The sequence below is a fragment of the Aythya marila genome (assembly GCF_965140915.1).
Source record: "Aythya marila genome assembly, chromosome: 24".
NCBI classification, from domain to species: domain Eukaryota; kingdom Metazoa; phylum Chordata; class Aves; order Anseriformes; family Anatidae; genus Aythya; species Aythya marila.
In genome coordinates, this window is record NC_139065.1 from 3,458,357 (window position 1) to 3,482,063 (window position 23,707).

The following is a 23,707-nucleotide window of genomic DNA, read 5'->3' on the forward strand; positions in this document are numbered from 1 at the left end:
GGCTGGGGAGAGCTGTGGGAAGGGGGATAAGGGCAGCACGTTGGCACGGGGGCTTGGATTTCCGAGCAGGGCCCCATCCTGCTCACCCCCACCCCTCCCCGGAGCTGCAGGGCAGGGCTGGAGCTGGGGGAGGTCAGGGCGCTGCTGCCAGCCCGGCTCCTCGCAACCTGCAAACAACGTCTGAGCAAACAGAGGGGTTCAAGGGGTTACCGAGCCGCCTGCCCCGCTAATGAGGCCGGCCGAGCCCGGGGCAGCTCCCCTCTCGTGGCCGGCTCGGATTAGCAGCTGCCTTTCCCCATCCCTAATTGAATTCTCTCCCCTTCAGTTAATTCTCATGGATTTCTCGGGGCCTCCCCAGAGACCCGTCCTGCCTAACAAGTTTAGGGCCGCTTATGCCGGGCAGAGCACAGCCAGCTCCCCCCCCCCAGTGGGTGGGGGAGCCCCCCCGGGATGCTCGGGGCCGTGCCCCCCACGCGGGGGGGGAAATCGGGGCTGGCGCCCGCTGGCCGGGAGCGCTGGGCGCCTGCTCCCTTGCGGCGCCCGTTTTGTGCCCCCCTTCCTTCCCCCAAAGAGGGGCTCGTGCGAATCATTTTGGGTGAAGAGGGATTGTTTCCGTGCTTGACGAAGGGCGTTGTACATCCGGGTAGCGTTAGGATGCATTTTGGGAGCTGGAGCCCCCCTCTCCTTCGGCGCTGCCCCGTGGCCGAGCCCCGGCGTGCGGGCACCGTGCGCTTGGCGAGCGGAGCCGGCTCTCGGCGCGCCGAGCAAACCCCCCCGGCTCCCGCTCGCTCCCTCTCTTTTCAATGCCTTTTTTTTTTTTTTTTTTTTTCTCTCTCTCTCTTCCCTTTTCTCCTTTTCTTCCCCTCCTCTTCCGATAGATCAAAGCCTCTGCCTGCCTCGGCCGCGAGCTGAGCGCGGGCAGGACGATGGAGGCGCGGGGCCGCGGCGCGCACCGCCGGCACCGGCAAGCCGTGCAGCCGTGCCCCCTGCTCCCCGGCAGGCCCCCCCTGCCATGCCGGCGCTAACGGGGTTTTTCTTTTCCTCCCTTTTGTCTCCCAGCAGCCGTTAGGGAATAAGCAGCTGGCGTTCCAGCAGCAGCTCCTGCAGATGCAGCAGCTCCAGCAGCAGCACCTGTTAAACCTGCAGCGCCAGGGGCTGGTGAGCCTCCCGCCCGGCCAGGGCACCGTGCCCCTGCAGACCCTTCCCCAAGGTAAGGCACGGGGTTGGGGGGCACCGGGGGACGCCCCCACGGCTGCGGTTTTTCCCCCAAAAAGCGGCGAGGGGAGGCTGCAGCAGCAAGGCCGGGAGCGGTGCCGAGGAGCGGTGCGGGCTTTGGCGCTTCCCCTACCCCAAAAGTTTGGGGTTTGAGGGTGGTGAGGGCTCCTCAGCGGGGCTGGGGGGGTTTTATCGGGTCCTGAGCGAGCCCAGCACGTGGGTGCTGCCGTCCTCTGCCCCCCCTGCTGCTGACGGCCCTGTTTTTTCGTGTTCTCCCCCCCTCAGCCGTGTGCCCCTCGGACCTCCAGCAGCTCTGGAAGGAGGTCACGGCCGCCCAGCCCGTCGAGGACAGCATCAAACAAGAGGGGCTCGACCTCACCACCAACACCTCCAACTCTACCTCGTTTTCGGCCGCCAAGGTCTCGCCTCCCATTTCCCACCACCCTCTGCCCAATGGGCAGAGCACCATGCACACGCCGAGAAGGGACAGGTAGAGCCGAGCTCCGGCCCCTCGGGCTTTTATCCCCCCCCCAAAGCCATCCCCGGGGAGGCTTCAGGTCCCCACGGTGCTTTGGGAAGGTCTCGAGGGCTGGCCCCACGCGTGGAAATCCCTGAACCCCCCCGGCTTCCCCTCCTGACGGGGCTTTTCCCTCTTTTGGGGCTCTTCCCTCTATTTTTTTTTTTTTTTGCAGCTCTTCCCACGAAGAGACCCCCGGCTCTCACCCGCTCTACGGCCACGGAGAGTGCAAGTGGCCCGGCTGCGAAACCCTCTGTGAGGACCTGGGACAGTTTGTCAAGTAAGTGCTGCCGCTTTTTGGGGCGAGAAGGGGCCAGCCGAGCCCACGGGGTCACCCCCAAAAACTGCAGCACCGGGGGGGGGGGGGACCCTAAAACTAGGTGCGGCCCCCTAGGCTCGGCTATCCAAAAAGGAGAAAACCTTGGGGAAAAAGGGAAAAACGTGCCAGGCCTCGATGCTGGAGGAGAAAAGCCCCCGGCAGGAGGCGAGGGGGGCTGGCAGCTCCCTCCTGGGGGGCAGAGCAGGGGGAGGAAGAGGAGGGGAGGAAGCAGATGGCAGCGCGGCAGCCGCTGACACCGCTCGTGGGCCCCGCCGCTGACTGATTAACTCGGCTGTCGAGGAGCCCTCTGCCAGCGTCAGGGTCAAACAAATTGTTTTCACGCTTCGTCAGAGGTTTACTTAATTAGTTCATTTGCAATTAGATCTCTTTGTAGCCGGGATTTTTAGCAAAGACATCAGAAGGAAGTGACGGGCTCGCTGCTGTCCCCCCCCCCCCTCTCCTCCCTGCTGTCTGCTCCGCGTGCTGCTGAGGCGAGAGGCATGGGGCAGGCCCCGGGCTCTGCCTCGGCCACGTTTTGGGGTTTTTTGGGAAAAAAGTTTGGGGTTTTGGGGTCTTGGGCACGGCAGAGGCAGCTCGGACCGCTGCAACCTCCCCGCTCCCAGGGATGGAAGCGGGGCAGAGCCCTCTGGGGAGGAAGAGGAGGAGGAGGAGGAGGAGGTGTGAAGGCAGCAGGGGGAGGCCGGAGGAGGCGTGAAGGAGGCCGGGGGCGGCGGGGCGATGCCTGGGGGCTGTGCAGGGAGCTGGTAAGCCCGGCTGCTGTGGGCTCCTTCCCCTGACTCACCGGGTGAGCCTCGATAAGGCAGCGCCGCGGCTCTCGGGGCATGTTTGTGCGGGGCAGATGAGTAAAACTCCGCTTTGGAAATTCGGAAACCGGAGCTGGGGCTGCCAGGGGGTGTCCAAGGGCTGGGTGGAGGTGCCAGCAGAGCCCTGCCGTGCTCCCCGGGGGCCTGAGGGGGCCTGCACCCATCCTACAAAGCCCCCCCAAAACGCACCCGGTGCTTGTGCGCTGGGCCGAGGCTGGAGGAGAGACTTCAGCCTGCGCCCTGGAAGCACTCGTGAGGTGTTTCTGCCCCCTCTCTGCGAATGTGAGCGTGTGTCTGGGTGTGGGACGGACACACAGAAAGCGTCCAGCCCCAAAGGCTCAGCACGGCCCCAGCGAGGAGCTCGCCTTGAACCAGGGGACCCAGCGCTGGGTGGCTCCACGGCACGGCGGAGAGGCAGCTCGGGGAAAAAAGAGAGCACCTCCGTGGGGCTCTGATTTATTAAAACCTGTGGGGTGTCAGGGGGAGATGTCTCCGTTCCCATACATTTGAGGCTCTGGGGGTGGTTTTCTGCTTGGACAAGCGGCCGTGCCCGGGGCCTGCAGTGCAGGAAGGCAGGAGCACGGCGGGCTTGGCAGCCGGGCCCGGTTACCTAACTCCTTTCTGCAAGTTGGGGCTGGAAACCTCTCGCAAACAGCCCGCCGAGCCTCCCCGCCGCCTTCCACATCCGAAACGAGGGGCAGTGCTCTTTGGGCACCTTTTTCTGAGCAAAAATTGGCTTGGGCTTGGGCTTGCTCGGGAGCGGAGAGCGTCAGGAGGGGCCCGGCTGCTAGCAGGGGAAGGAAAGGGAGGCAAAAACCCAAGGTCCCTGCGTTTAATGAAGACAAATTGCCTGGTAAACATAAGGCACCGAGGTGGTAGGATGAGGAGCAACCTGGAAATGTCACCTCCTGCCTTCGGGGCTTTCCTTCGAGGGCGTAAACAGGGCCCCATAATGCTGCCTTTGTGCTGGAAACCTGCTCCTCAGGTCCCGTGGGTGCTGCTGGCTGCCTCCTGCCAGCAGTGGGGTTTCTACGGGAATTTCAAGCTCCCAAAGACCTCGGGTGCTGGTCCCAGTTCGGTGGGGCTGCCGTGGGCATGGCTCACCTCCGAACCTCCTCTCGAAGGCGAGCTGCAGCCCGAAATAAGGAGATGGGGAGGAGGGGCGCTGGGCCGCCTCCGTGCCTCAGTTTCCCTCCTGCTTGCCAGTTTTACCCTCTCCCTCTTCTCCTCCGCAGACACCTCAACACAGAACACGCACTCGATGACCGGAGCACGGCCCAGTGTCGAGTTCAGATGCAAGTGGTCCAGCAGCTGGAAATCCAGGTGGGTGCTGCCGGGGAGCCTCCAGGGCTGGGTGTTTTGGAGGCCATCTCCTCTCCGGCTCCACGTGCTGGGTCTCGGCTGCTCCCTGCAGGAGGGGAGCAGCCAGGTCAGGGCCCTCCAGCAGGACAAGCAGCCAGCCCTGGTGTCACGGGGCTCCTTTTAAGCGGCTTTCCCCAGTAGTGCCATGCTCTTGGCTGGTCCCACAGTGGTCTTCTTGGTGGGCATCAGGGCATGGAGACCCTAAAACCTCTCCCCGATCAATACCAGCATCCCCGCACGGTTATATTGGTGTTGGAGGAAGGGATGAGCCAGCCCAAAGCACCCCAAATTCCTTCTGGGGGTACAAGGAGATGCCCAAGTCCTATAAGCCACGTGCTCCTTGGTGGTGATGCCGAGTGCCTGTGCCCCCAGCCCTGTGCTTGCCTCGCTGCCCGTGCTGCTGGAAATCAGGCCGCTTGCTGAGGTGCCCGAGCGTGGTCTCTGGAGCCTGGCTTTGGGGTGCTATTTCTGGAAAAAACGGTTCTTAAAATAGAGCTTTCCCCACCACCTCCGGCTCCCCAAAGTGCCGCGCGTAATTCACTGAATGGGGACGGGAGGAGACGGAGTGGGAGGAAACGGAGGTTTTGGAGGTTTTTCCTCGTGAGGATTGGATGCTGTGAAGGATGCTGGAGGGCTGGATAGGGCTCTGCACGTTGTCCCTGCCTGGGGTGGCTCATGAAGCCCCTGCTGGCGTGGGGGGGGCAAAAAGAGAGGGGACACAGGGACCGGTGTTCTCGCTTCTCTCCTGGCAGCCTCAGCTCCTGTATTTGAGGGCTGCCAGGGGCTCGGAGCAGTTTGTGCCCATCAAGGTGGGCACAAAACGGGCTGTGAAGCTGGGGGGGGACACTCAGCAAAGCCCCCAACCCCCCCTTTCCCCTTGCCAGGGGGGCTGCAGAGCCGCCTGCGCGGTGCCGTGCGCTCGCATCCTCTTCCCCAGCCCTCGCCGAAGCACGAGGTTGAAAGCAATTACCGGGGCTTAAAGAGGGGAGGGAGGGAAAAAAAAAAATAAAAAAAAAATACCTGAAGGGCTCGCAGAAAGCAGCGGAGAGGAGAGAGAGGAGAACCTGCCACCAGAGCTACCAATTATAAAGTTTTCAGCGCGGAGCTCCCGCTGTGTCGGCGGAGGGCGTCTGCATCACGAGGGGCGAGCTGTCAGCTCTAATGAGCGCTGCGACAGCGCGAAGGCATCAGAGCTGCTCCAAACTTGCTGCAAACTCTGCTCCGGCTCCTGCCTTTAACCCCTTCGTCACCCGGCCACGATGGCTTGGTCGGGAACGCTGGGGGGGGCGCGGGTTTGAGGGGGCGCAGCGGGGAGGGGAGGTGATGGGAAGGGAGCGGGTGTCAGGTCCCATCGGCTCCGCCGAGCTCAAAAGCCCTCCCGGTGCCACGGCGAATCTTTCACCCGTCCCCACGCTGCGGGGAGGGTAAACAGGCGGCCGGGGGGGGGACACAATTAAAGCGATGTCGTCCATCCGGGTGGATGGATGGACAGATGGACAGGTGGATGGATGGATGGGTGGGTGGGCAGACGGATGGATGGGTGGGCACGCAGGGGGCTGAGCACGATGCTGGAGAGACCCAAGGGGATGGGGAGGGGGCCTGTCCTGCCCCCCCCCCCAGCTGGCACGAGGGACGGCAGGGACCTGGGGAGGACAGGGAGGGACAGACGGACAGGATGGGGATGTGCTGATGGCTCACACCGCGCTGGCTCCGTTTCACAAGAGATTTTTCATCCGGCTGCACACGCGGAGCTGGAGCAGCAGCGGCCCCCCCACGGCGCAGGAGCTCCCCGCTGGGGCTGAGGGGGGGGCTCAGCACCAGGCAGGAGGTGGCAGGGAGGGGGGCTCTGGTGGCTCACAGCCACGTGCAAGGACACTGGAGGATGCTCCCTGCACAAAAAAAGGGTTTGGGGGTTTGGGCAGGCGGCGGGGGGGGCATCCCCAGGGCCCCCCCCAGCACCGCCTAACCCCGTCCCTCTGCCGCTTGCCTCCCTCAGCTGGCGAAGGAGAGCGAGCGCCTCCAAGCAATGATGGCTCACCTTCACATGAGACCTTCAGAGCCAAAGCCTTTCAGCCAACCTGTAAGCCTGCGTTCCCCTCCCTGCACCCCTGTCCCCCCCCCCCCCATATTTCCCCCCACAGCTGCCCCTTCGGCTGAGGTTGCTTGGTGTCCCTGTCCTGCGGTTGCATCCCCATCCTGTGGCTGTGTCCCCATCCCATGGCTGTGGCCCCAAACCATGTTGCGTCCCCATCCCATGGCTTTATTCCCATCCCGTGGCTGTGTCCCTGTCCCATGGTTGTGTCCCCATCCCACAGCTGTGTCCCCATCCCACGGTTTTGTCCCCATCCTGCGGCTGCATCCCCATCCCATGGCTGCATCCCCATCCCGTGGCTTTATTCCCATACCACGGCTGTGTCCCTGTCCCACAGTTCTGTCCCCATCCCACGGTTTTATCCCCATCCCAGGGCTGCGTCCCCATCCCATGGCCGTGTCCCTGTCCCATGGTTGTGTCCCCATCCCACAGCTGTGCCCCCATTCCATGATTTTATCCCCATCCCGCGGCTCCAGCCCCATCCCATAGCTGCATCCCCATCCCATGGCCGTGTCCCCATCCCATGGCCGTGTCCCCATCCCATGGCTCCATCCCCATCCCTCAGCCGTGTCACACCCCCACAGCAAGCCCTGCGTTGTGCACCCCCTCCTGGCACACGGGGGGGGCTCCCGCAGCCCACCCAGCCCCGCGCCCGCCCCGTGCCGGTGCCCAGCCCCTCTCCCTTCCCGCAGCTGAACCTGGTCTCGAGTGCCACCCTCTCCAAGAGCACTTCGGACACGTTCCCCGACGGTTTACCTCATCCCCCCACCTCCGCCACGGCGCCCATCACCCCGCTGCGGCAGGGCCCCTCCGTCATCAGCTCTTCCACTTTACACAACGTGGGGCCCATCCGCAGGAGGAACTCGGAGAAGTTCTGCACCCCGATATCCTCAGGTGGGCATCGCCACGGGGCCCCGGGGACCGGCACCCTCCCCGGGTCCGATATCGGAGCCCTTCACCTTTCCCCTGTCCCCTTTTTGTCCCCTTCCCCGGCAGAACTTGCACAGAATCACGAGTTTTACAAAAACGCCGACGTCCGGCCGCCCTTCACGTACGCCTCGCTCATCCGGCAGGTGAGTGCTTCCCTGCGCCGTGTTGGTTCAGCTCCTGCTCCCAAAACCTTGCTGTGGGCAAGCTGCCCTCTCCCTGCCTTCTTGGTACGGTGGGAGCTGAGGGGAATCCCCAGGGACCCCCTCCCCAAACCCTAAATCCTGCCCCCGGGCGCGCTCGGGCTGCGCGAGTGATGCTCTCGTCCTTCTCTCTGGTTCCCCAGGCCATCCTGGAGACCCCCGACAGGCAGCTAACGTTGAATGAAATCTACAACTGGTTCACGCGGATGTTCGCCTACTTCAGGAGGAACACAGCCACCTGGAAGGTGAGCGCAGCCCCCGCTCGGGCACGGGGCTCGCGTGTCCCCCGCGCGGGGTGGCCAGGTCCCCTGCTGCACCGGTTTGTGCAGGCACCACCCCGTGCTCCAGGACTGGTTCGTTGCAGAGCTCTGAAATCACGTAGGAAATGATTTTACGGATAAATTCAAGCGGTTTTGCCCCCCTGAAACCCATCCCTGGATTCTGGGGAGGTTTTGGCCGTGTGGTGGGATCCGTCCCAGCGCCCCAAGGGCCGTGTTTTGGGAAGCAGCGGCTCTTTGCAGGGCGAGGAGCCGGGGAGGGGGGGTGAGCAGAGCCAGCACGTCTCAGCGCCAGGAGAAGGGGAGAGAGAGGAGAGCGAGGCACTCGAAATAGCAAACGAGGTTAATGATAACCCGGGGGCTGGCGGCACGCAGCGAACGGCAGCTGGCGAAAGGCGGCGTGGGGCTCGGGGACAGGGACGTGGGTGCTGGGCGAGGGGTGGATGGGATGGGGCCAGCAGCAGGACCCCAACGGGTGCCTTTCCTTCCTCCCCTCTGGATCTTCCCGTCCTGGTTTTTGGGGCCGTGTGGTGCAAGGAGGGAGCCGGAGGGGTCCCTTGGCCCCGTTGCCCCTCTTGGAGGACCCGCGGGGTGCTGGAGGGTGCGGGCACCCCTCAGCATCCCGGGGCAGGGTGCTGGGGGCGGTTTGGGCATGGTGCAACCCGTCTGGGCTGGCACACGTGGATCGTGCAGCTTGCTGGTTGTTTAGAAAGCACCAAATTGGAGAGAATTAAAAAAAAAAAAAAGTGTTACAGATGAAAGGGGTTATTGTGAAAAGAGGGGTTATTGCCCTGACCAGGGAGATTTATTTGTTGTCTCCCGCGGCACAGTAACACGAAGCAAAGCAACTAAAACTTAGATGGATTAAAACACAAAATTGGAGCAAACGAGGTTGGGAAGGAGGAATTGGTGACTCTGGAGCCCGGGGTCCCCGTGCGTTGCTCCTGAAGAGCGGAGCCAACGGAAGCAGGAGCGTGGGTCTCGGCAGCAAACTTGGGGTGAAAAAGGAGCGTTTTGGCTCCAAGGGCCGCCGGCTCGCCCAGCTCACCCCGAGCACCTCGGCGGCCGCTGCCGGTGCTCGCCGAGCCCGGTGGCAGCCTGGAGTCCCCCTCACGGCACACAGGCAGCACTGCAAGCCCAGCCGTGCTGCACCGTGTCCCCGCTGTGCACGGGGCCCTGCAACCCCCTGAGCCCCCTGCAGCCGTCCCCAGTTTGGGGACAGGATGGGAAGATTTGGGGACGTTGCATGGGGCCGGTAGGATGTGTCCCATTGCCCCCAGGACGGTGTCTGGCCGTGGGGCACAGCAGGGACCACAGTGGTCTCCGAGGGGGGCTGCCCCCATCCCATGTTATTTCCCTTTTTTGCTTTGTTTTTTCCTGTTTGGTCACCAAAAGGGACGGGGGGGGGGGATTCAGAAGGACCCGGGGGTGGCCGATTCCCCTCGCAACTTTCCGTGCCCAAGGCCAGGTTCCTTTTGAAGGAGGGGGATGCGCAGGAAAAAAAAAAAAAACAAAAAAAAACATATTTCCTCTCCCCAAAAAAAAAACATTTTGGCTCCTCCCTCGTCTCCTACCTTCGCTGCCCCCCCGGGATGAGGCAGGGGAAGAGGGGGGGACCCCGTCCCTACAGTGGGGAGGGTCCCGGGGGGATGCCCAGCGCTGCGGGGTGGGGGGGAACGGGGCCGGGGGCATAAAGCAAACATCATTAGAGAAGGCAAAGATGAGAAGCAAACAGAGCAGCCGAGTCTGGCACTAAACAAACACCCTGAGAAAATACAAAAACCACGGGAAAACCAGGCAGGAGCCCCCCCCTCACCCCCCAGTGTCACCTGCCCGGGGTGGCCTGAGCTTCGGTGGCACTTTGGTGACATCCACCGCCTGCCGGTGCCACCTGCGTGTCCCCTGTGCCATGGGTGGGGGCTGCTGCTGTGGTCTGGGGGCCACCACTGCTTGTTGGGGACAACCAGGGGGTAATTTTCCAACCCCCCAGGTGCCAGCAGTGATTTGAGCTCCACCTCTGCCCTTGCAGACTGGTCCCCGACGATGCCTCGGTGGCACCGGGGTGTCCGGGAGGGGGACACACACAGAGTGGGGGGGGGACTTCGGCGCTGCCTTTAATCAGCTTTGTTTGGACGGGGAGCCCCCAGCGTGCACAGGAAGGAAGAAGGGGGCCGTGGGGCAGGATCCGGCCCCGGCTGGGGGGAGGAAGTCCTGTGTTTGCTCGCCAGGGGATGGGGGTTCAAGGGCAGCGGCCGGATCCTGGCCCTGGCGCTGGGACCTGGGTTGGGGGCGCACGGGGGGGGGCTGGGTGCTGCGTCCTCACCTCGGTTCTGGCCTCAAAGTGGGTTTTTTTGGGGTTCCCTTTTGGCTCTGGCCTCAAAGTGTTTTTTTTTGGGGTTCCCTTTTGGGATTTCCAGCTCGGTCCGTTTGGTTCGGGGTGACGGCAGCTTGAGGAGAGCTGCCCCGATGCAGGGCACGTCCCGAAGCCGGGGAGAGCGGTGGTGGCAGCGGGATGGGATCGGGGGACCCGGCTTTGCCCCACTCCAAGCATCCCCTGGGGGGTCCTGGCTGCTGGCCACAGCACCATGGCACGGCCGGGGCCACCGGTGGCCACCGTGACCACGGGGACACAGAGTCAGTGGACAGGAGGATGGAGGATTTGGGAAGGAGCCGAGCTTTGGTTTTATCCTTAGATGAGTAAGAAAAAAAGGGGGGGGGGGGACACAGTGCAATCGGGTGAGTTTCCAGGAACTCGACCACTTCCCAGCACGGGGGGTTCGGTCCTGGTGGCTCCTTTCGCCTTGTTGTGTTGGCCGCCTCCTTTGTTTATACAGCCCCCGTCCGACCTTTTAAATTGCTGTTAATGTTTTAGCGTAACGAATTAGTCTCTCATCACGAATCAGGACTCGAAATAAAAAAAAAAAAATAAAAAAAAGAAAGAAAGAAAAAAAAAAAAACCCTCCGAGGCCAACTTCCTGAAATTGGGGTCATTCTCATTTGCAAGGCAGAGAATCTGAGACCCTTAATGCAAGGAAATTTATTCAAAGGCAGAGCCCCGGCGTGATTAGGCCCTTTGTAATTATAGCTCGGAGAGATTCCACTCCAGCCTCCTGCCTCCCTCATGGATTAGCAAGTGAGTCGGAAAAATACACAGGATTTAATTAGAGGCAAATTAAAATTGGTAATGAAATAGGGGCAGTAGCAAATGGCAGGGAGTTGGAAGGGGAAAAGGGAGCTGGTATCTCTCGGGGCTGCGCTGTCTGCCTACGTGTGCGTCTCTTTATTTTACATTTAGAAATGTAAAGATGGTCGACGTAAAGAAGAAAGGGAGGGAAAGGACCAAAAAAAAAAAAAAAAAAGGAGGGAGGGTGGGGGGGAAGAAAAGAAAGGAGAAGATCAGCCGGCTTCGCTCAGCATCTCCCAGCGAGCTGCGGCGGAGACAGTGGCCGTGCCCCCGGGTCCTTGGTGCCGTGACGTGTCCCTTGTCCCTGTCCCTTGTCCCTGTGCCTTGTCCCATCTTCCTCGGTGCCCGGTGTTGGGCCAGGGTTCACGAAACAGGGCCGTGGCTTGTGTTTGGCTCAGGACCTCGGCTCCTAAAACCCTCCGGGTGCTCGCAGGGCGAGCGTTTCACCACAGCCGCCAAGTTGCAGGTGGCCGTGGTGGCACCACCAGGGGCTGGGGGAGGAAGAGGAGGAAGAGGAGGAGGCGAAAGGGGGTGGGCAGCAGGGGGTGGGCTGTGCTACGAGCTCTGACACCTCCTGCACCCGCAGAACGCCGTCCGCCACAACCTGAGCCTGCACAAGTGCTTCGTGCGCGTGGAGAACGTCAAGGGAGCCGTCTGGACCGTCGACGAGCACGAGTACCAAAAGCGAAGGCCACCAAAGATGACGGGGTGGGTGCGGGTTTGGGTGTCCCCCCCTGGTGCCGAGCCGGCACGCCTCGGGGTCAGGGGCGCTCAGACGGGCATGGGTCTGCTTTCTGTCTTCTGCAGGAGTCCGACTTTAGTCAAAAACATGATTTCAGGACTCGGTTACGGAGCACTTAACGCGAGTTACCAGGTGAGGATGCTCTGGCTCGTCCCCAACCCCGGGAGCATGCGGCCAGCTGTGCCCCGATAGCAATTTCACCCCATTTGCCCATCTTGGCCCCAAAATCCTGTGACCCCCATCACATCTCAGCGGAGCACCAAGCCTCTGCTGCTCCGTAGCAACCCCATTTGGGGCGATTTCCCCCCTTGCCCCTACTCGCCCCTAGCCTGAGCCACCCCTCGAGCCGCTTTCTGTTGCAGGCTGCGCTGGCGGAGAGCAGCTTCCCCCTGCTCAACAGCCCCACCATGATCAACACCAGCTCCGCCAGCGGGATGCTGCACGTGGGCCACGACGACGTGAGCAGCACGGTGGAGCAGGTCAACAGCAACGGCAGCAACAGCCCCCGCCTGTCCCCGCAGCAGTACAGGTCCGTTGGGGGCACGAGGGACACCCGTGTCACCTCTGGGTGCAAGGGGAAGAAGGGTTTGGGGTTGAAGAGTGGTGGTAGCGTGGGGTTTTGGGGTTTGGGAGCTGCTCGTTGCCTCCTGTGGCTCGTGTCCCCCTGGCAAGAGGCAGCACGGGGTCCCCAAGAGTGGGCGACCCTCTTGCTGCGGCCATCAGGACCCCGTCCCCGAGGCTGAAGGCTCTCAGCCCCGCTCTCCTCCCTCCCAGCAGCCACCCAGTGCACGTGAAGGAAGAACCAGCCGAGGCCGAGGACGACAGCAGGCCCGTCTCGCTCCTGGCCACCACCAACCAGAATGTGACGATCGCCGACGACAGGGACCTGGAGGAGGAGCTGCCGGTGGAAGACTTGTCCTAAGGACCCCTTCCTCCCGCCCGAGGGGCGAGCGCGTCCCCACCCTGTCCCTCCTGGAGACACAAAGCCACGGCTCCCACCTCCCCAAGGTGACCTCCGGCGCCGACCCGTTTTCTTCGAGGCACTTCCACAAAGCAAAAAGGTTTCCAGAAGGGTTTCCTCGGTGCAAGCTGCCGCTGCCGGCGCGTCCCCTCCCCGGCTGACAGGTCCCCGGCGCGGGGAAACGTGCAGCGAAAACGAGAAACGAAAGACCCCCAGAGGTGAACTTTTGTCTCCCTTCCTCCCTTGGTTAGTAACTGGCGAACGAGGATGGTAGGTTGTTTCTGTCCGAAATTGTCCCTCCTTCCCTCCCCGTGCCCCGAGGAAGGCTCCTCTGTCCCCTGGCCCCGTGGCGCGTGGCGGGGGCCGGCACCACGCAGCTCCAGGACGTCCCCTGCGCACCCCGTGTGCCACCCTCTGCCATCGAGCACCCCGAGGAGGCCGGAGCCCGCTCTCAAGCCCCGTTCCCCGGCGGGTTTTGCACTAGGAGGACCTGGGGATCTTCCCCTTCCAGCCAGCTTTTGGGGGAAGAATCCGCAGAAACGGGGCCGAGCCCTCTGCTGCAGCTTTACGCCGCTCTCCTGCGCCTCGCGTTGGGGAAGGATGAGGAGCAGCGTCGGTGGGACCCTCACCCTGCGTGTGCCACCTGGCTCGTGTCACCCCGTGGTCACCACCGCCAGGTCCCCGACCCCTGCGTGCCGTCCTCCCCGAGCCCTCCGGTCCCCAGCACCACCAGGGGCCGGTGGCATCCCGACAACGATGACCATCCCTGGCCGGGCAGCAAGGACAAAATTTCGGCTCCTCCTCGGTGCTGGGGGCAGCTTGCCCAGCCCAAACCCCGCTGCGAAAGGCTGAGATGGTTTTGAGGGCGAGTTGGGCTTCAGGGAACGGCTCCTGCGTCCTCCGTGCACCCGGTTCCTCCTCCGAAGCCGTGCCGGGTTCTCCAGGGGGGGCTGTGGTCCTGCAGGACCCCCACGAGGAGGCTGGCGTGCAGAATCCAGCTGGGAAACCCCAGCCGGGGTGCCCCAAGGGTCCTGGGGCGATGTGGGTGCTCGGTGCTGTGCCCTCAGGAGCCCGGGCTCTCCCCGTTCCTTCATTTCTCCCCTTTTCCGTTCTCCTTTTTTGTGCGCGTCGAGCGTCTGCGTCCCGGTGGGGAGATACCAAAAGATGTCCAGAGCCGGAAGGGCCGTAGTTCAGGTGACCAGATGGTGTTGATGCCAAAAAGAAATGTTAATAATAACGAGAACGACACAACCAAACACCCCTCTTCTCCCTGCTCTTTCTTTCTCTGGTGGTGATGGGGGTACCCGGGGCCGGGCTGTGCTCCCCCCAGGGCCCCGTACTGGCCTTGGGGACCAGTTATTTCCCCCCCCCCCATGCCCAGGGGGTGCTGTGCCGGGCTGCGGGCTGTATTTTGGAGAGGGACATGACTCTTGGTGCCACCTGGCTCCAGCATTTCTGTAGGGTCAGACCGTTTTCCTCTGCTGCGGGGCATAAACGTGTGTGGCAGGGAGCACGGGGTTGGGAGCTGGAGACCCCAGAGCGGTCCTGGTGTCCCCCCCCCCCCCCAAATCTTTTTGCCCCCTCTCTGCCTGCAAACCTCACAGCAGGCAGAGCCAGGCCTGCGTGGGGCACCCCGGTAGCGTGGTGTGGGGACGCGCTCTGGGACTGGGGGTCCTTGGCCCCCTGCAGGTCCTGGGGGGGGAGCCTGGTGCCCCAGGAGCTGCGTTTTGGGTTGGAAGTGGGGCACGGGGGCCCTCGGCACAGCAGCAGGAGGGAGGGCCGGGACCAGCAGGATTTGGGGGGCGCTTCTTTGCCCCCCCCTGCGTCACCTCCGTGATGTTCCCGAGGTGCTCAGTGACCCTGCAGCGTGCGCCCCCGGGGTGCACCCCTATTTGGGATCGCCCCAACCTCTCCTCTCTGCCCACTGCAGCCTCAGCACTGGGCGGCTGCAGAGATGGGGGGGTTCCCCCGTGACCCCCCCACACCACCCAGGGGATGCTGAGACCCGTGGGCTCACCCCGCTGGGGACCGCGACGGGGGGGTCACCGGCATCCTCCCCTCCGCTTCCCCTGCCCCAAATTCCTTCAAAAAAACGAGACGAAACAAACAAAAAAGCTGCAAAATCCTCCCCAGCTCGCCGTGCCGTGCCGTGCCGTGCCGGCCTTCGCTAGGTGTCTCCACTCTCCCCCTGTTTCTCCCTGCGCCAGCAGCCCCGCTCACTCCATCGCCGCTGCCAAAATCGCAGGCGCACAACCCAAATTTCAGCCTCCCTGCTCACCCACCCCGCTCCCCACCAAAGAGGGGCCAAGCCTTGGGGGGGGGTTTCCCCGCTCCCTTTTTTTCTTCTTCTTGTATTTTTTTTATTATTTTTTTAAATTTTTTTCCCAGCTTTTGGCTTTTTAAGTTATTGTTTTAGCCGAGTTTACAGCCGCCGCCTTGCTGCCCTGCCCCGCGGGAGCACGGAGGGGTGGGTGGGCGCCTCCGCGGCATTTCGTGCCCCCAGACCCCCCCCCCAGACCCCTCCCCATTGCAGCTCTGACATCCCCGAGTGTTTCACCCCCAGCAGGACTCCCTGCATCCATCCAGACCTTTTTCCTCCCATCTTCGGGGGATTTTTTTTTTGCTTTATCCATCAAAACGCTGGGGGTCCTTCCCCCCTCTCCCACCCCTCCATCCCTTTTTGCTGGACTTTTTGATGCTGCTGTAGGGGATGCAGGGAACAGCGGGGTCCTGATCCCAGCCCTATGGGGCCAGGGGCACCCAGCCCTGCCGGGGGGTGCCAGGCAGGAGGGGGGGTGCCCAAACATCCCCCCCTACCCCCAGCCACCCTGGAGCCGTTTTGCTGCTGGCTCCTGCCCGGCATCCACCTGGCTCCAGGCCGTGCATGGGTTCAAAGCGCCCCTCTCCGTTTAGGCTGGGAGTTTTGGTACCTGCCCCAGTTTCTTTTTCTTTTACCAAGCTCCTTCCTCTCTTCGGATTTAATTCATTAGCACCTCTGCAACCCCATTTTCTTCCCTAAGTGTGGCCAAACCCAAGCGCAGTCCACGCAGGAAGCGCCCCCGGCACTGGCGAGCCCCTCCAGCACCCGCCACGGTTCCCGCTCGGGCTGTGGGGTTTATTTTTTTACCTTTTCCAGCGGTACAGACCCCAAAATTCCCCCTCAGAGCCAGGGCGAGCTGCCTGCCTACGAGCTCCACGCCGGCACCCCCGGACCCCTCCGTGCCGTTTAGGTTGTTACCGCGGTCCCGGCTCACGAGAGCACTATAAATATATTATATATATATGAAAGTAAATATATAAATATAAAGGAGTTCTGTTTTTAGGGTTTTTTGTTGTTTTTTTTTTTTTTTTTTTTCTTTTTAAACATGCACAGATTTGGGAAGTCACGTGGCTCCAAGTCGTGCCTCTCCCCCGGCCGAAACGGGAATCGCGGCCGGGGATTTGAGGCGAAACGCGCCCGTTTGGATACTCAGGGGTGAATTGGTTTCGTTCCCGTGCCCCCTATCCCCCCCCACCCCGGCCGCTCCTGCAGGGTCACGTCCACACACAGGTACAGAGCCCCCGGCCCCCCCTGCCCGCCCCCGCCGCCCTTAGGCGCGTGTTTTATTTTTGCCGGTGTGAATTTGTACCAAATTCTGCTCGTCTTACCTCAAACACGCGCCTGGCGCACGGGGAGGGGAGAGAAGGAAGGATCAAGGACCAAACGCACCGTGTGGCAGAGTTGTACGTCTGTATATACTGAGATATATATATACTGGGTTGAAACCTTACTACCGCGGACTGTTTGCTTTTTATTTGGGATTTTTTTGGGTTCCGTTTGCCGCCGCTTTCCCCGGCGGGGCGTCGCTGAGCGGAGCGGTGTGGGCACTTCTCTGTAAGTAAAGGCATTTTGCTGGTCTCTCTCACTGGTGTCCTGAAGGAATCACTCCGTTTTCTGTGTCGGCCTTTCTTTTTTTTTATTTTGTTTTATTTTATTTTAATGATTTATTATTTTATTTTATTTTATTTTATTTTTTTTTGTCGCAGGATAGCTAGAATTGGTAGAGCCGGGGTGGGGAAGGGAGCCCAAGGGGCAGGGGCTGGGGTGCTGCCGGGAGGGGAGCCCCAACTGCATTAAACCAAAGGGTTTCTTTGCTTTGTTTACATGACCGTCCCGCGCCAGAAAAAGCCCCAAATCTAGGTTTTTGTCCTGGAAAAGTTGTGCAAGGTGGGGAACGGGGCCAGAACCGGGGGTTTGGGGACCCCCCTGAGCCCCAGCGAAACCCCTTGACGGGCACGGGGCCGCGCTTGGTGCAGCCCAGGAGGGGCGAGGGGACGCGGGGAGGGGGGGTCCCGGCGCTGCCCCCAACTCGTCGGGCTGGGAAGCACCGTGCCCGCCGCCTCCTTTTCCTTTTTCTCCCCCATTTTTTTTGCCCCCGTCCTCCTCCTCAGCGCCGGGTGGGACGGCGACCCCACAGAGGGGGCCGGGGGGGCGCCGAGGGCTGGGGCCGGAGGGGAGGCGGAGGGGGGGGGACGTGTATAAAGCCCCCTTCCCCTCCCGCCGCCGCCTCCCTCGTGCTGTATAAAGGAAATAGCATTGCTGTGTATTTGTACTCCGAACTTCCGTGTGTCTGCTTTGGCAGACGGTAAACCCTTGTACAGTAGGTCTAGCTGCATGTAATCTGTATGGACAACGGCATTATAAAATGCAATAAAAGAAATTACCTATCACGCCGCCTGATTGTTTAAATTATTGTTTTAATTCCCCCCCCCCCCAAAGTCTGTGGGTGCAGTCGGTGTGAGCTGCCGAAAACGGAGGGATTGGTGGTTCCCAGCACAAGCTGACTCGGGATTTCTCTGCAGGTTCAAATCAATGGGATGGGATGGGACAGGATGGGATAGGATGGGATGGATGGGGCAGGAATGGGAGATGGGATGGGATGGGATGGGATGGGATGGGATGGGATGGGATGGGATGGGATGGGATGGGATGGGATGGGATGGGATGGGATGGGATGAAGCAGCAGCGGCCCCAAGAAAATCACAGCTCAAGCAGTGGTGTCCCTCCTCTTCCTCACCCCGTGCACCAAGCAGCCCCTGCTCCATCCCGCTGGTACGGGAAGGGTTTTTCCAAAGGCTGGGAAGAAGGTGAGTGGTCGGATGGGCACTGGAGTTACCTTGCAGTGGGGGATCTGCCAGTACAAAAACCAAACAGAAAACCAATCATTGAGAAGTTAACAACTGGTAAGGCAGAGCTGTTGCCTCTGCCCTTCGGAAATTTTCCTGCTCCTTTTTTTTTGTTGTTGTTAAAGACCAGTTGTGCGCCAAAGCACCTCCACCAGCACCTTCAGTAGCTTCAGTGCTTGGTTTTTGGAGGCTTTTTGAACTCGGCAGCAGCAGCAGCGGGCACCCAGCACCCACCCACCCCACAGCCCCCACGTCTCCCCAGGGCCATCCAGGGGGACACACGGAGCTGGGTTCATCCCGACACCGAGCGAGGGGCAGCTCTGACGCCTCGGCACCCGCTGCTGGAGGAGCAGAAGTGTTTTTTTTTTTTGAAAGCTTTCAGCACGCATCTCTGAAACGAGGGCCAGATGTGCAGCCTCGGGATCTGCCCTTTCCAAAACGCAGCAACAGCGGGGAGATTTTGGCACCGCCACCGGGGAATCGACTTCACGGGGAACCCATTGCCACCAGGAGCTTTAGGCCATCGTATTCTTTTTTTTTCTCCCTGAATCTCCTTGCTCCGAGTCCCAGCTGGAGCTGCAGCACCAAGAGGGACAGGGATGGGGCTGGGAGCAGGTTTTGGCCACCGCCGTGGCCCCCGGCCGGCTCGCAGCCCCCCTGCTCCGCAGCGCAGCGAGATGGCTCGCTCCCATCTGCGTCTAGACCCTGCCAATATTAATAGACTGCTATATCCCCTTTCCCTCCGCTGCTCCGTCTCGGCCAAACTTCCTTAATCTTTTTTCCAGTGGGCCTTTTCCAGGGCTCTTTGAACCGCAGCCAGCTCGCCGGTGTCTTCCTGGGGTGCGCTGAACGTGCCTGTGCCAACAGGACCCCCCCACACACAGCCCCCAGCCAGCACCCATGGGTGCAGGAGCCACACAGAGACCCCGACCCCATCCTCAACTCCCACAGCGCCTGGGGCTCGGCATGGGCTGCAGATCGCTGGGGGGAGCATGTGGCTTTGATTGATTTAACACTTGGAGAAAGAGCTTGTAGCTTTTCAAGCTGAAACATTCCCCCCCCCTCCTTTTTTTTTTTTTAACTTTTTTTTTGTGTGTGTTGTTTCTTTCTGTTTTGTTTCCCTTTGCTAGGAACATGAAAGCTGGCTTGGTTTGATTGCTAAACCAGTGAGTGGCCGGGGAAAGAGACTGGGAGCAGCCACCCCGGTCCGGAGCAACCCCAAACACACAGCAGGAGGCACCCAGCCCGCTCCTCCTCGCGGCTCTCCCCTCCTGGGTGCTGCTGGGTGCTCCTCTCCCACCGCCCTGATGCTCTGCCCGAAATTTGGGGGAGTTTATCCAGTCCTGGAGCACAAAACGGGCTTTTCTGCTGGGAGCTGAGCCCCGTTTTGGGATGTGCCATAGGTGAGTGGCTGCCTCGGTGTGAGTGTGTTTGTCCCTGAACTTGCACCACGCTCCCATCGCCACCCCCGTTACTCCACTTCATCCCTGCCACCGTTAAATTAAAAGGCTGCCACCAGTAACAAACAAATCTGGATATGCACGGCTGGGCCAGCTTTCGAATAGTTAAAAAGAACCAAAAAAAAGGAGGGAATGCTTTGGGGTGTTTTGTTGCGTTTTCTTAAATCAGCATTAAGGAACTGCAACGACTGCGGTCAGGAAGGGATGTGGCCAAAGGAGCGGCGAGCGGCTTTGCGCCGTGCTTTTTCGTCTCTTTTGCACTGGTTTTGCTTCTCGGCCTGTGCACGCCCCTGGCCTTTTACACCCCAGACAGGGCACAAACGAGTTACTGTAAGAGCAGACCACGGACATGCTCTGACTGCGCGCAGCTGATTTATTTTCCTCTTGCCACTCAGACAGCAAAGTATTCCCTGCGGAGAGATGGAGAGCGCGGCCAATTCAGTACCAGTGTCACGGCGTGTCCAGAGCTGGGAGCCCTTCACAGCAGGGGGATCACGGGGGGGGTCCGAGGGGCAAAGGGGGCTCAGCTCCTCGCTGCTGTGTGCCAGGATGGGTGCGAGGCGCACCCCAACCTCGGTGTCACCGTCACCCAGGCTTGGTGGCAGTTTTGGAACAACCTGAGGATTTCAGCCTGCGGGTCAGGATTGCTGAAATAAAAAAGTGATGGGAAGAGTCGTTTGGGCTTCAGCAGCCAAGAAGAAGACAACCTGTAAGCGGCGGAGCACGCCGCCTGGCTGGCTGCACGCGCCCGCTTTTGCCACGCTGCCCTCTCCGAGCACCTCACCTCTTACAGGGCCGGGCAAAAAACCCACAAACCTCACCAGGAACCTGCGCTTCCCTGCGCACCAGGATGGGGAGGGAGAACAAAGGGGGCTTGTTGGGGAGCAGGAGCAAATCTGGCCACCCGTAGGACCCCCGGAGCTGCTCAAATCCCGGGCAGCCCAAGCAGCTGAGCCCCCTGCCCCGGTGAGCCCCAACCACAAATCCCCTGCGGTCCCCAAAAGGGTGACAATAGCGGGAGCCCCCAGCCATGGTCCCCTGAGGTTCCCCAAAGGGGTGGCAGCGGTGGGGTCTCTCCAAGACGTGCAGCTCGGTGCTGCCCGACCCGGACCCTCGCGTGCCGCTGCGTCCCTGCCAGCAGCAGGCTGCACACAAAGCCCCCGGGGCCGGAGCACGGCGCGGAGGGGAGGGGGAAGTCTTTAATTTTTCCATCTTCAAAAGATGAATGTTCGTGGGGCCCTTCTTCTTTTTTATTTATTTATTTTTTTTTTTTTTAAATGTCCATTTCCTTTTTTTTTTTTTTTTTTTTTTTTTTATTATTTACAGAAATAGCTCGTGACTCATCAAAAATCTTTCAGCAGCAAATGTGAAACAGTGGGGTCATTCACTGCGGACCCAGCGGAGCGGGCTCCCCTCCTCCCCTTCCCGCCTGCTTTTGGGAAGGTTATTTTGCCGAGATATTTTTTTGTGTGTGTGTGTGTATGAGCCCAGCCGCGGGTAATTCTGCTCGGCAGATCGGGGGGTTGTGGCTTGGGCCCTGAGCAAACACGGCTCGGGCTGCACAGCCCGGCTCTGTGCTGCGACCCAGCCGAAATCTACGGCCCCATTCACGGCAGGTTGACCGCACGGCGCTGCTCAGGGGGGCGTTGGGTTGGGTTGGGTTTTTTTTTTTTTTTTGGTTGTTGTTTTCAGATCCACGCATTTTTTCTCTTATTTATTTGTTTTTCTTTCGGACCAGCACGGGGCCCGCCGCGGGACAGCCGCCCGCGGGTGTTGCAAAACCTCCCCGGTGAGCTGCGAAGTCGGGGCTTAGCTCTAAATCCTTGCCGAGTCGGAAAGGTCAGGAGGGGCTTTTCAGCTGCCCAAAATCTCCTCTCCCTTTCCCCTCACTGGGTTATTTTTTGGGTGGAGTGGGGCAGAAGCTGGGGCGCAGACCCCGTAGCCGGGAGCGCTGGGGAGGATTTATTTTGGCCGCGGCCGCCCCGTGCGAGCCCGGCGCGGAGGCTGCTGCCAGATGCTTGTGAATGTGGGTCAGTGAAGTCCCACACCTACATAACCGGCCTTGTTTTCCAAAATCCAGCCAGCTCCTCGGGGCGCAGCAGCCCCGGGTGTATTTTCCCTGCAGGATTTGACTTTGCTGCGGCACGGCGCCCGCAAACCTCCCCCTGCCCACCCCAGCGCCCTGCCAACAACTGCTCAGGGGATGTTTTCTTTAGAGGGGACAACGCTCCGAGCAAAAATACTTGTTTTTTTACGGGAAGAAAACACTCCCGTCGGCTCGCTGAGTGCTTGGCACCGCGGAGTAAAGTTAACCCAGGAGCAAGAACAGGCTGGACTCGTTTGCACGCCTCCTGCCCGCCTGCATCCGCTGGGACGAGGACGGCTCCGCGCCTCTCCCCAGGGCTTTGCAGCACGGGGACGGGCCCGTGGGGTACACAGCCCTGCCCGAGGCGAGGGAGGGATTTTGGGGCCGGTTTTGTCACCGTTGGGCAACTGTGGAGCAGAGTGGCCACGGGTTTTTTTTTTATAGGGTGCTCCGTGGGAGAGTGGTGGCAGGGCCGGCCGAGCCGCTCGCCCCACCGGGTGCCTTCGGTGACGTGCTCGAACCGTCCCCGCCGCAGCCCTAATGAGAGGCCTGGGGAAGGCTGGGGCTGTGCTGGCCAAATGTCACCTCCTGCGTGCTGCTGGGTGAACGTGGGATGGAGAGAGGAGTTTGGAAAGCCCAAGGGGAGGAGGCAGAGCAGCCTGGGGGCTGGCAGAGGAGGGCAGAGCCTTGGGGTAAGGCAGCAGGGAGCAGCCCCGCTGCCAGCCCTCGTGTCGGCAGCACGGAGATGGGATGTATCCTGCCCAGGCACCAGGAGCAGGTACCGGGGAGGCAGCTCGCCTTGTGGCTAAGGGATTTGGGTGGTGGAAGAAGGGAGGGTGCAGGGCTGGTGTGGGGTGTCGGATCCTGCCTTTGGTTTTGGTGTCGTTAGGAAGGGGAGCAGGGCTCTGTCCCCGTGTCCCCGTGTCCCCACGTCCCTGCAAGGGGCACCGAGGCTCTGAGGGATGCCCAGGAGAGGAGGCAGGCAGCAGCACGGCTGTGGGGCAGCTCTGGGTAAAGCCCTGTCCCCTCCATCCACTGGGTGCCCTTCATGTCCCCACACACTAAAGCTGCCCAGGGTGCACTCAGCCTTGAGGCTGCTCACCCCCAAATCCCAGTAATCAGCCCATGGGGGGGGTTATCAGGCCCCAGGAGCCCCAAAGTCAGGTTCATGTTTCTGTGTCCTCAAAGAGGATTTCAAGTCAACGCTCTTCCCCATCTTGCTGCCGTTCCTAAATTAAAGAAACCCTACAAAGCACCGTGCCCTGGTACCTGCGCAGCCACCGCGGGGACCCAGGGGTGGTGCTGGGCCACCGAAGCCGTGGCTCAGCCTCGCCAGCACTCCCAAATTCCTTCCTGTGGGTTATCAGCCCCAGCTGTCAGCACGGAGGAAAGTGCTGAGCTGCAGCCTCGTATCCTGAGCCAAGCACGTGGCCCCGGGGTTCCCAAATCCGGGCGCCCCCCCAGGCAGAGCATCGCAGCCACCCTCCTCTTTCCCCCCTCCCCGCTGGCTGCTCCTGGGCCATGCTGGGGCTGTTGGGCCCTGCTGGGTGCTGGCCTGTGCCACATCCCCTGGGGCTGGCGGGTGTCAGAGGGCAGGGAAACAGGCAGGAATGTGCGACGGCAGCGTGCGGGGCTGGCGGGGCCGCTCCGTGACTCAGGCACTGCCTCAGAAGCCGGCGATGCCGGCACACCCCACGGCCCCATGCACCGGCGTGAGCACACCCTGATCCCAGCTTGGGTGCTGCTTGCACGTGGAAATCGGGGTTTAACGGGGGGGGCAAGGATGGGGCAGCGCGGTGCCATCAGATGCTGCACCCCCGGTGAGGGTGCTGAGGGCAGGAGGGTGGGCGCGTGGCCCCGTGGTGCTCCCCACGCTGCACCCTGTGCGTGGGGGGTCGGTGTCAGGGTGCCCATCTCCCCAGGGCACCCTGCACGACGTGCAGTGCCTTGCACAGCGGGGTGGGCAGGATGCTGCTGGTGAGGGTTTTAGGGCCGTTTTGTAGGGTGCAGGCCTGGAAGGAGCACAAACCCTGGTAGTGCCAACTTGCCTTCGAGCAGAGTGGGTTTTTGCGGTCTCGCCCCCTCTCCATCCTCCGGGTGTTCACAAAGTGCCTGAGCTGGTCGGGTCCCTCCAGCCCCCCTCGTTTCCCCTTCCCAAGTCCTTTCCTTTACATGTGGCTGTGGTGGTGATGTCCCAGCACCTTCCCTGACCCCTCTACACCCTAAAAGCTGCACGCACGGGGCAGGGGATGGCAGCGGGGCAATGGCAGCGCCAGGCAGTGGGACGAGGGACAGGGACGGGTGTCACCCCGCTCCATCGGCCCTGCTCCAGCATCCTGCAGCCGTAGCTCCAGACTGCAAAATGGAGCCC

General features: G+C 61.4%; 1 protein-coding gene across 10 annotated transcripts in view; it reads left to right on the forward strand.

The window, feature by feature from the left end:
* The window catches only part of FOXP4 (forkhead box P4), a 61,655-nt gene extending 44,327 nt beyond the window's left edge, over nucleotides 1-17,328 (forward strand). For 5 of the 10 annotated variants that reach the window (XM_082778454.1, XM_082778462.1, XM_082778456.1 and 2 more), the window contains 12 exons: nucleotides 1,060-1,210; nucleotides 1,501-1,705; nucleotides 1,908-2,012; nucleotides 4,111-4,198; nucleotides 6,234-6,317; nucleotides 7,022-7,223; nucleotides 7,326-7,402; nucleotides 7,603-7,704; nucleotides 11,508-11,629; nucleotides 11,729-11,795; nucleotides 12,026-12,192; nucleotides 12,438-17,328. In XM_082778454.1, coding sequence (XP_082634580.1) covers nucleotides 1,060-1,210; nucleotides 1,501-1,705; nucleotides 1,908-2,012; nucleotides 4,111-4,198; nucleotides 6,234-6,317; nucleotides 7,022-7,223; nucleotides 7,326-7,402; nucleotides 7,603-7,704; nucleotides 11,508-11,629; nucleotides 11,729-11,795; nucleotides 12,026-12,192; nucleotides 12,438-12,585 — 1,518 coding nt within the window. In that variant the 3' untranslated portion in view covers nucleotides 12,586-17,328. The remainder of the gene's footprint in view (nucleotides 1-1,059; nucleotides 1,211-1,500; nucleotides 1,706-1,907; nucleotides 2,013-4,110; nucleotides 4,199-6,233; nucleotides 6,318-7,021; nucleotides 7,224-7,325; nucleotides 7,403-7,602; nucleotides 7,705-11,507; nucleotides 11,630-11,728; nucleotides 11,796-12,025; nucleotides 12,193-12,437) is intronic. The other 5 variants (XM_082778460.1, XM_082778463.1, XM_082778461.1 and 2 more) reach the window with 3 other exon arrangements.
* The last annotated feature ends 6,379 nt before the right edge of the window (nucleotides 17,329-23,707 follow it).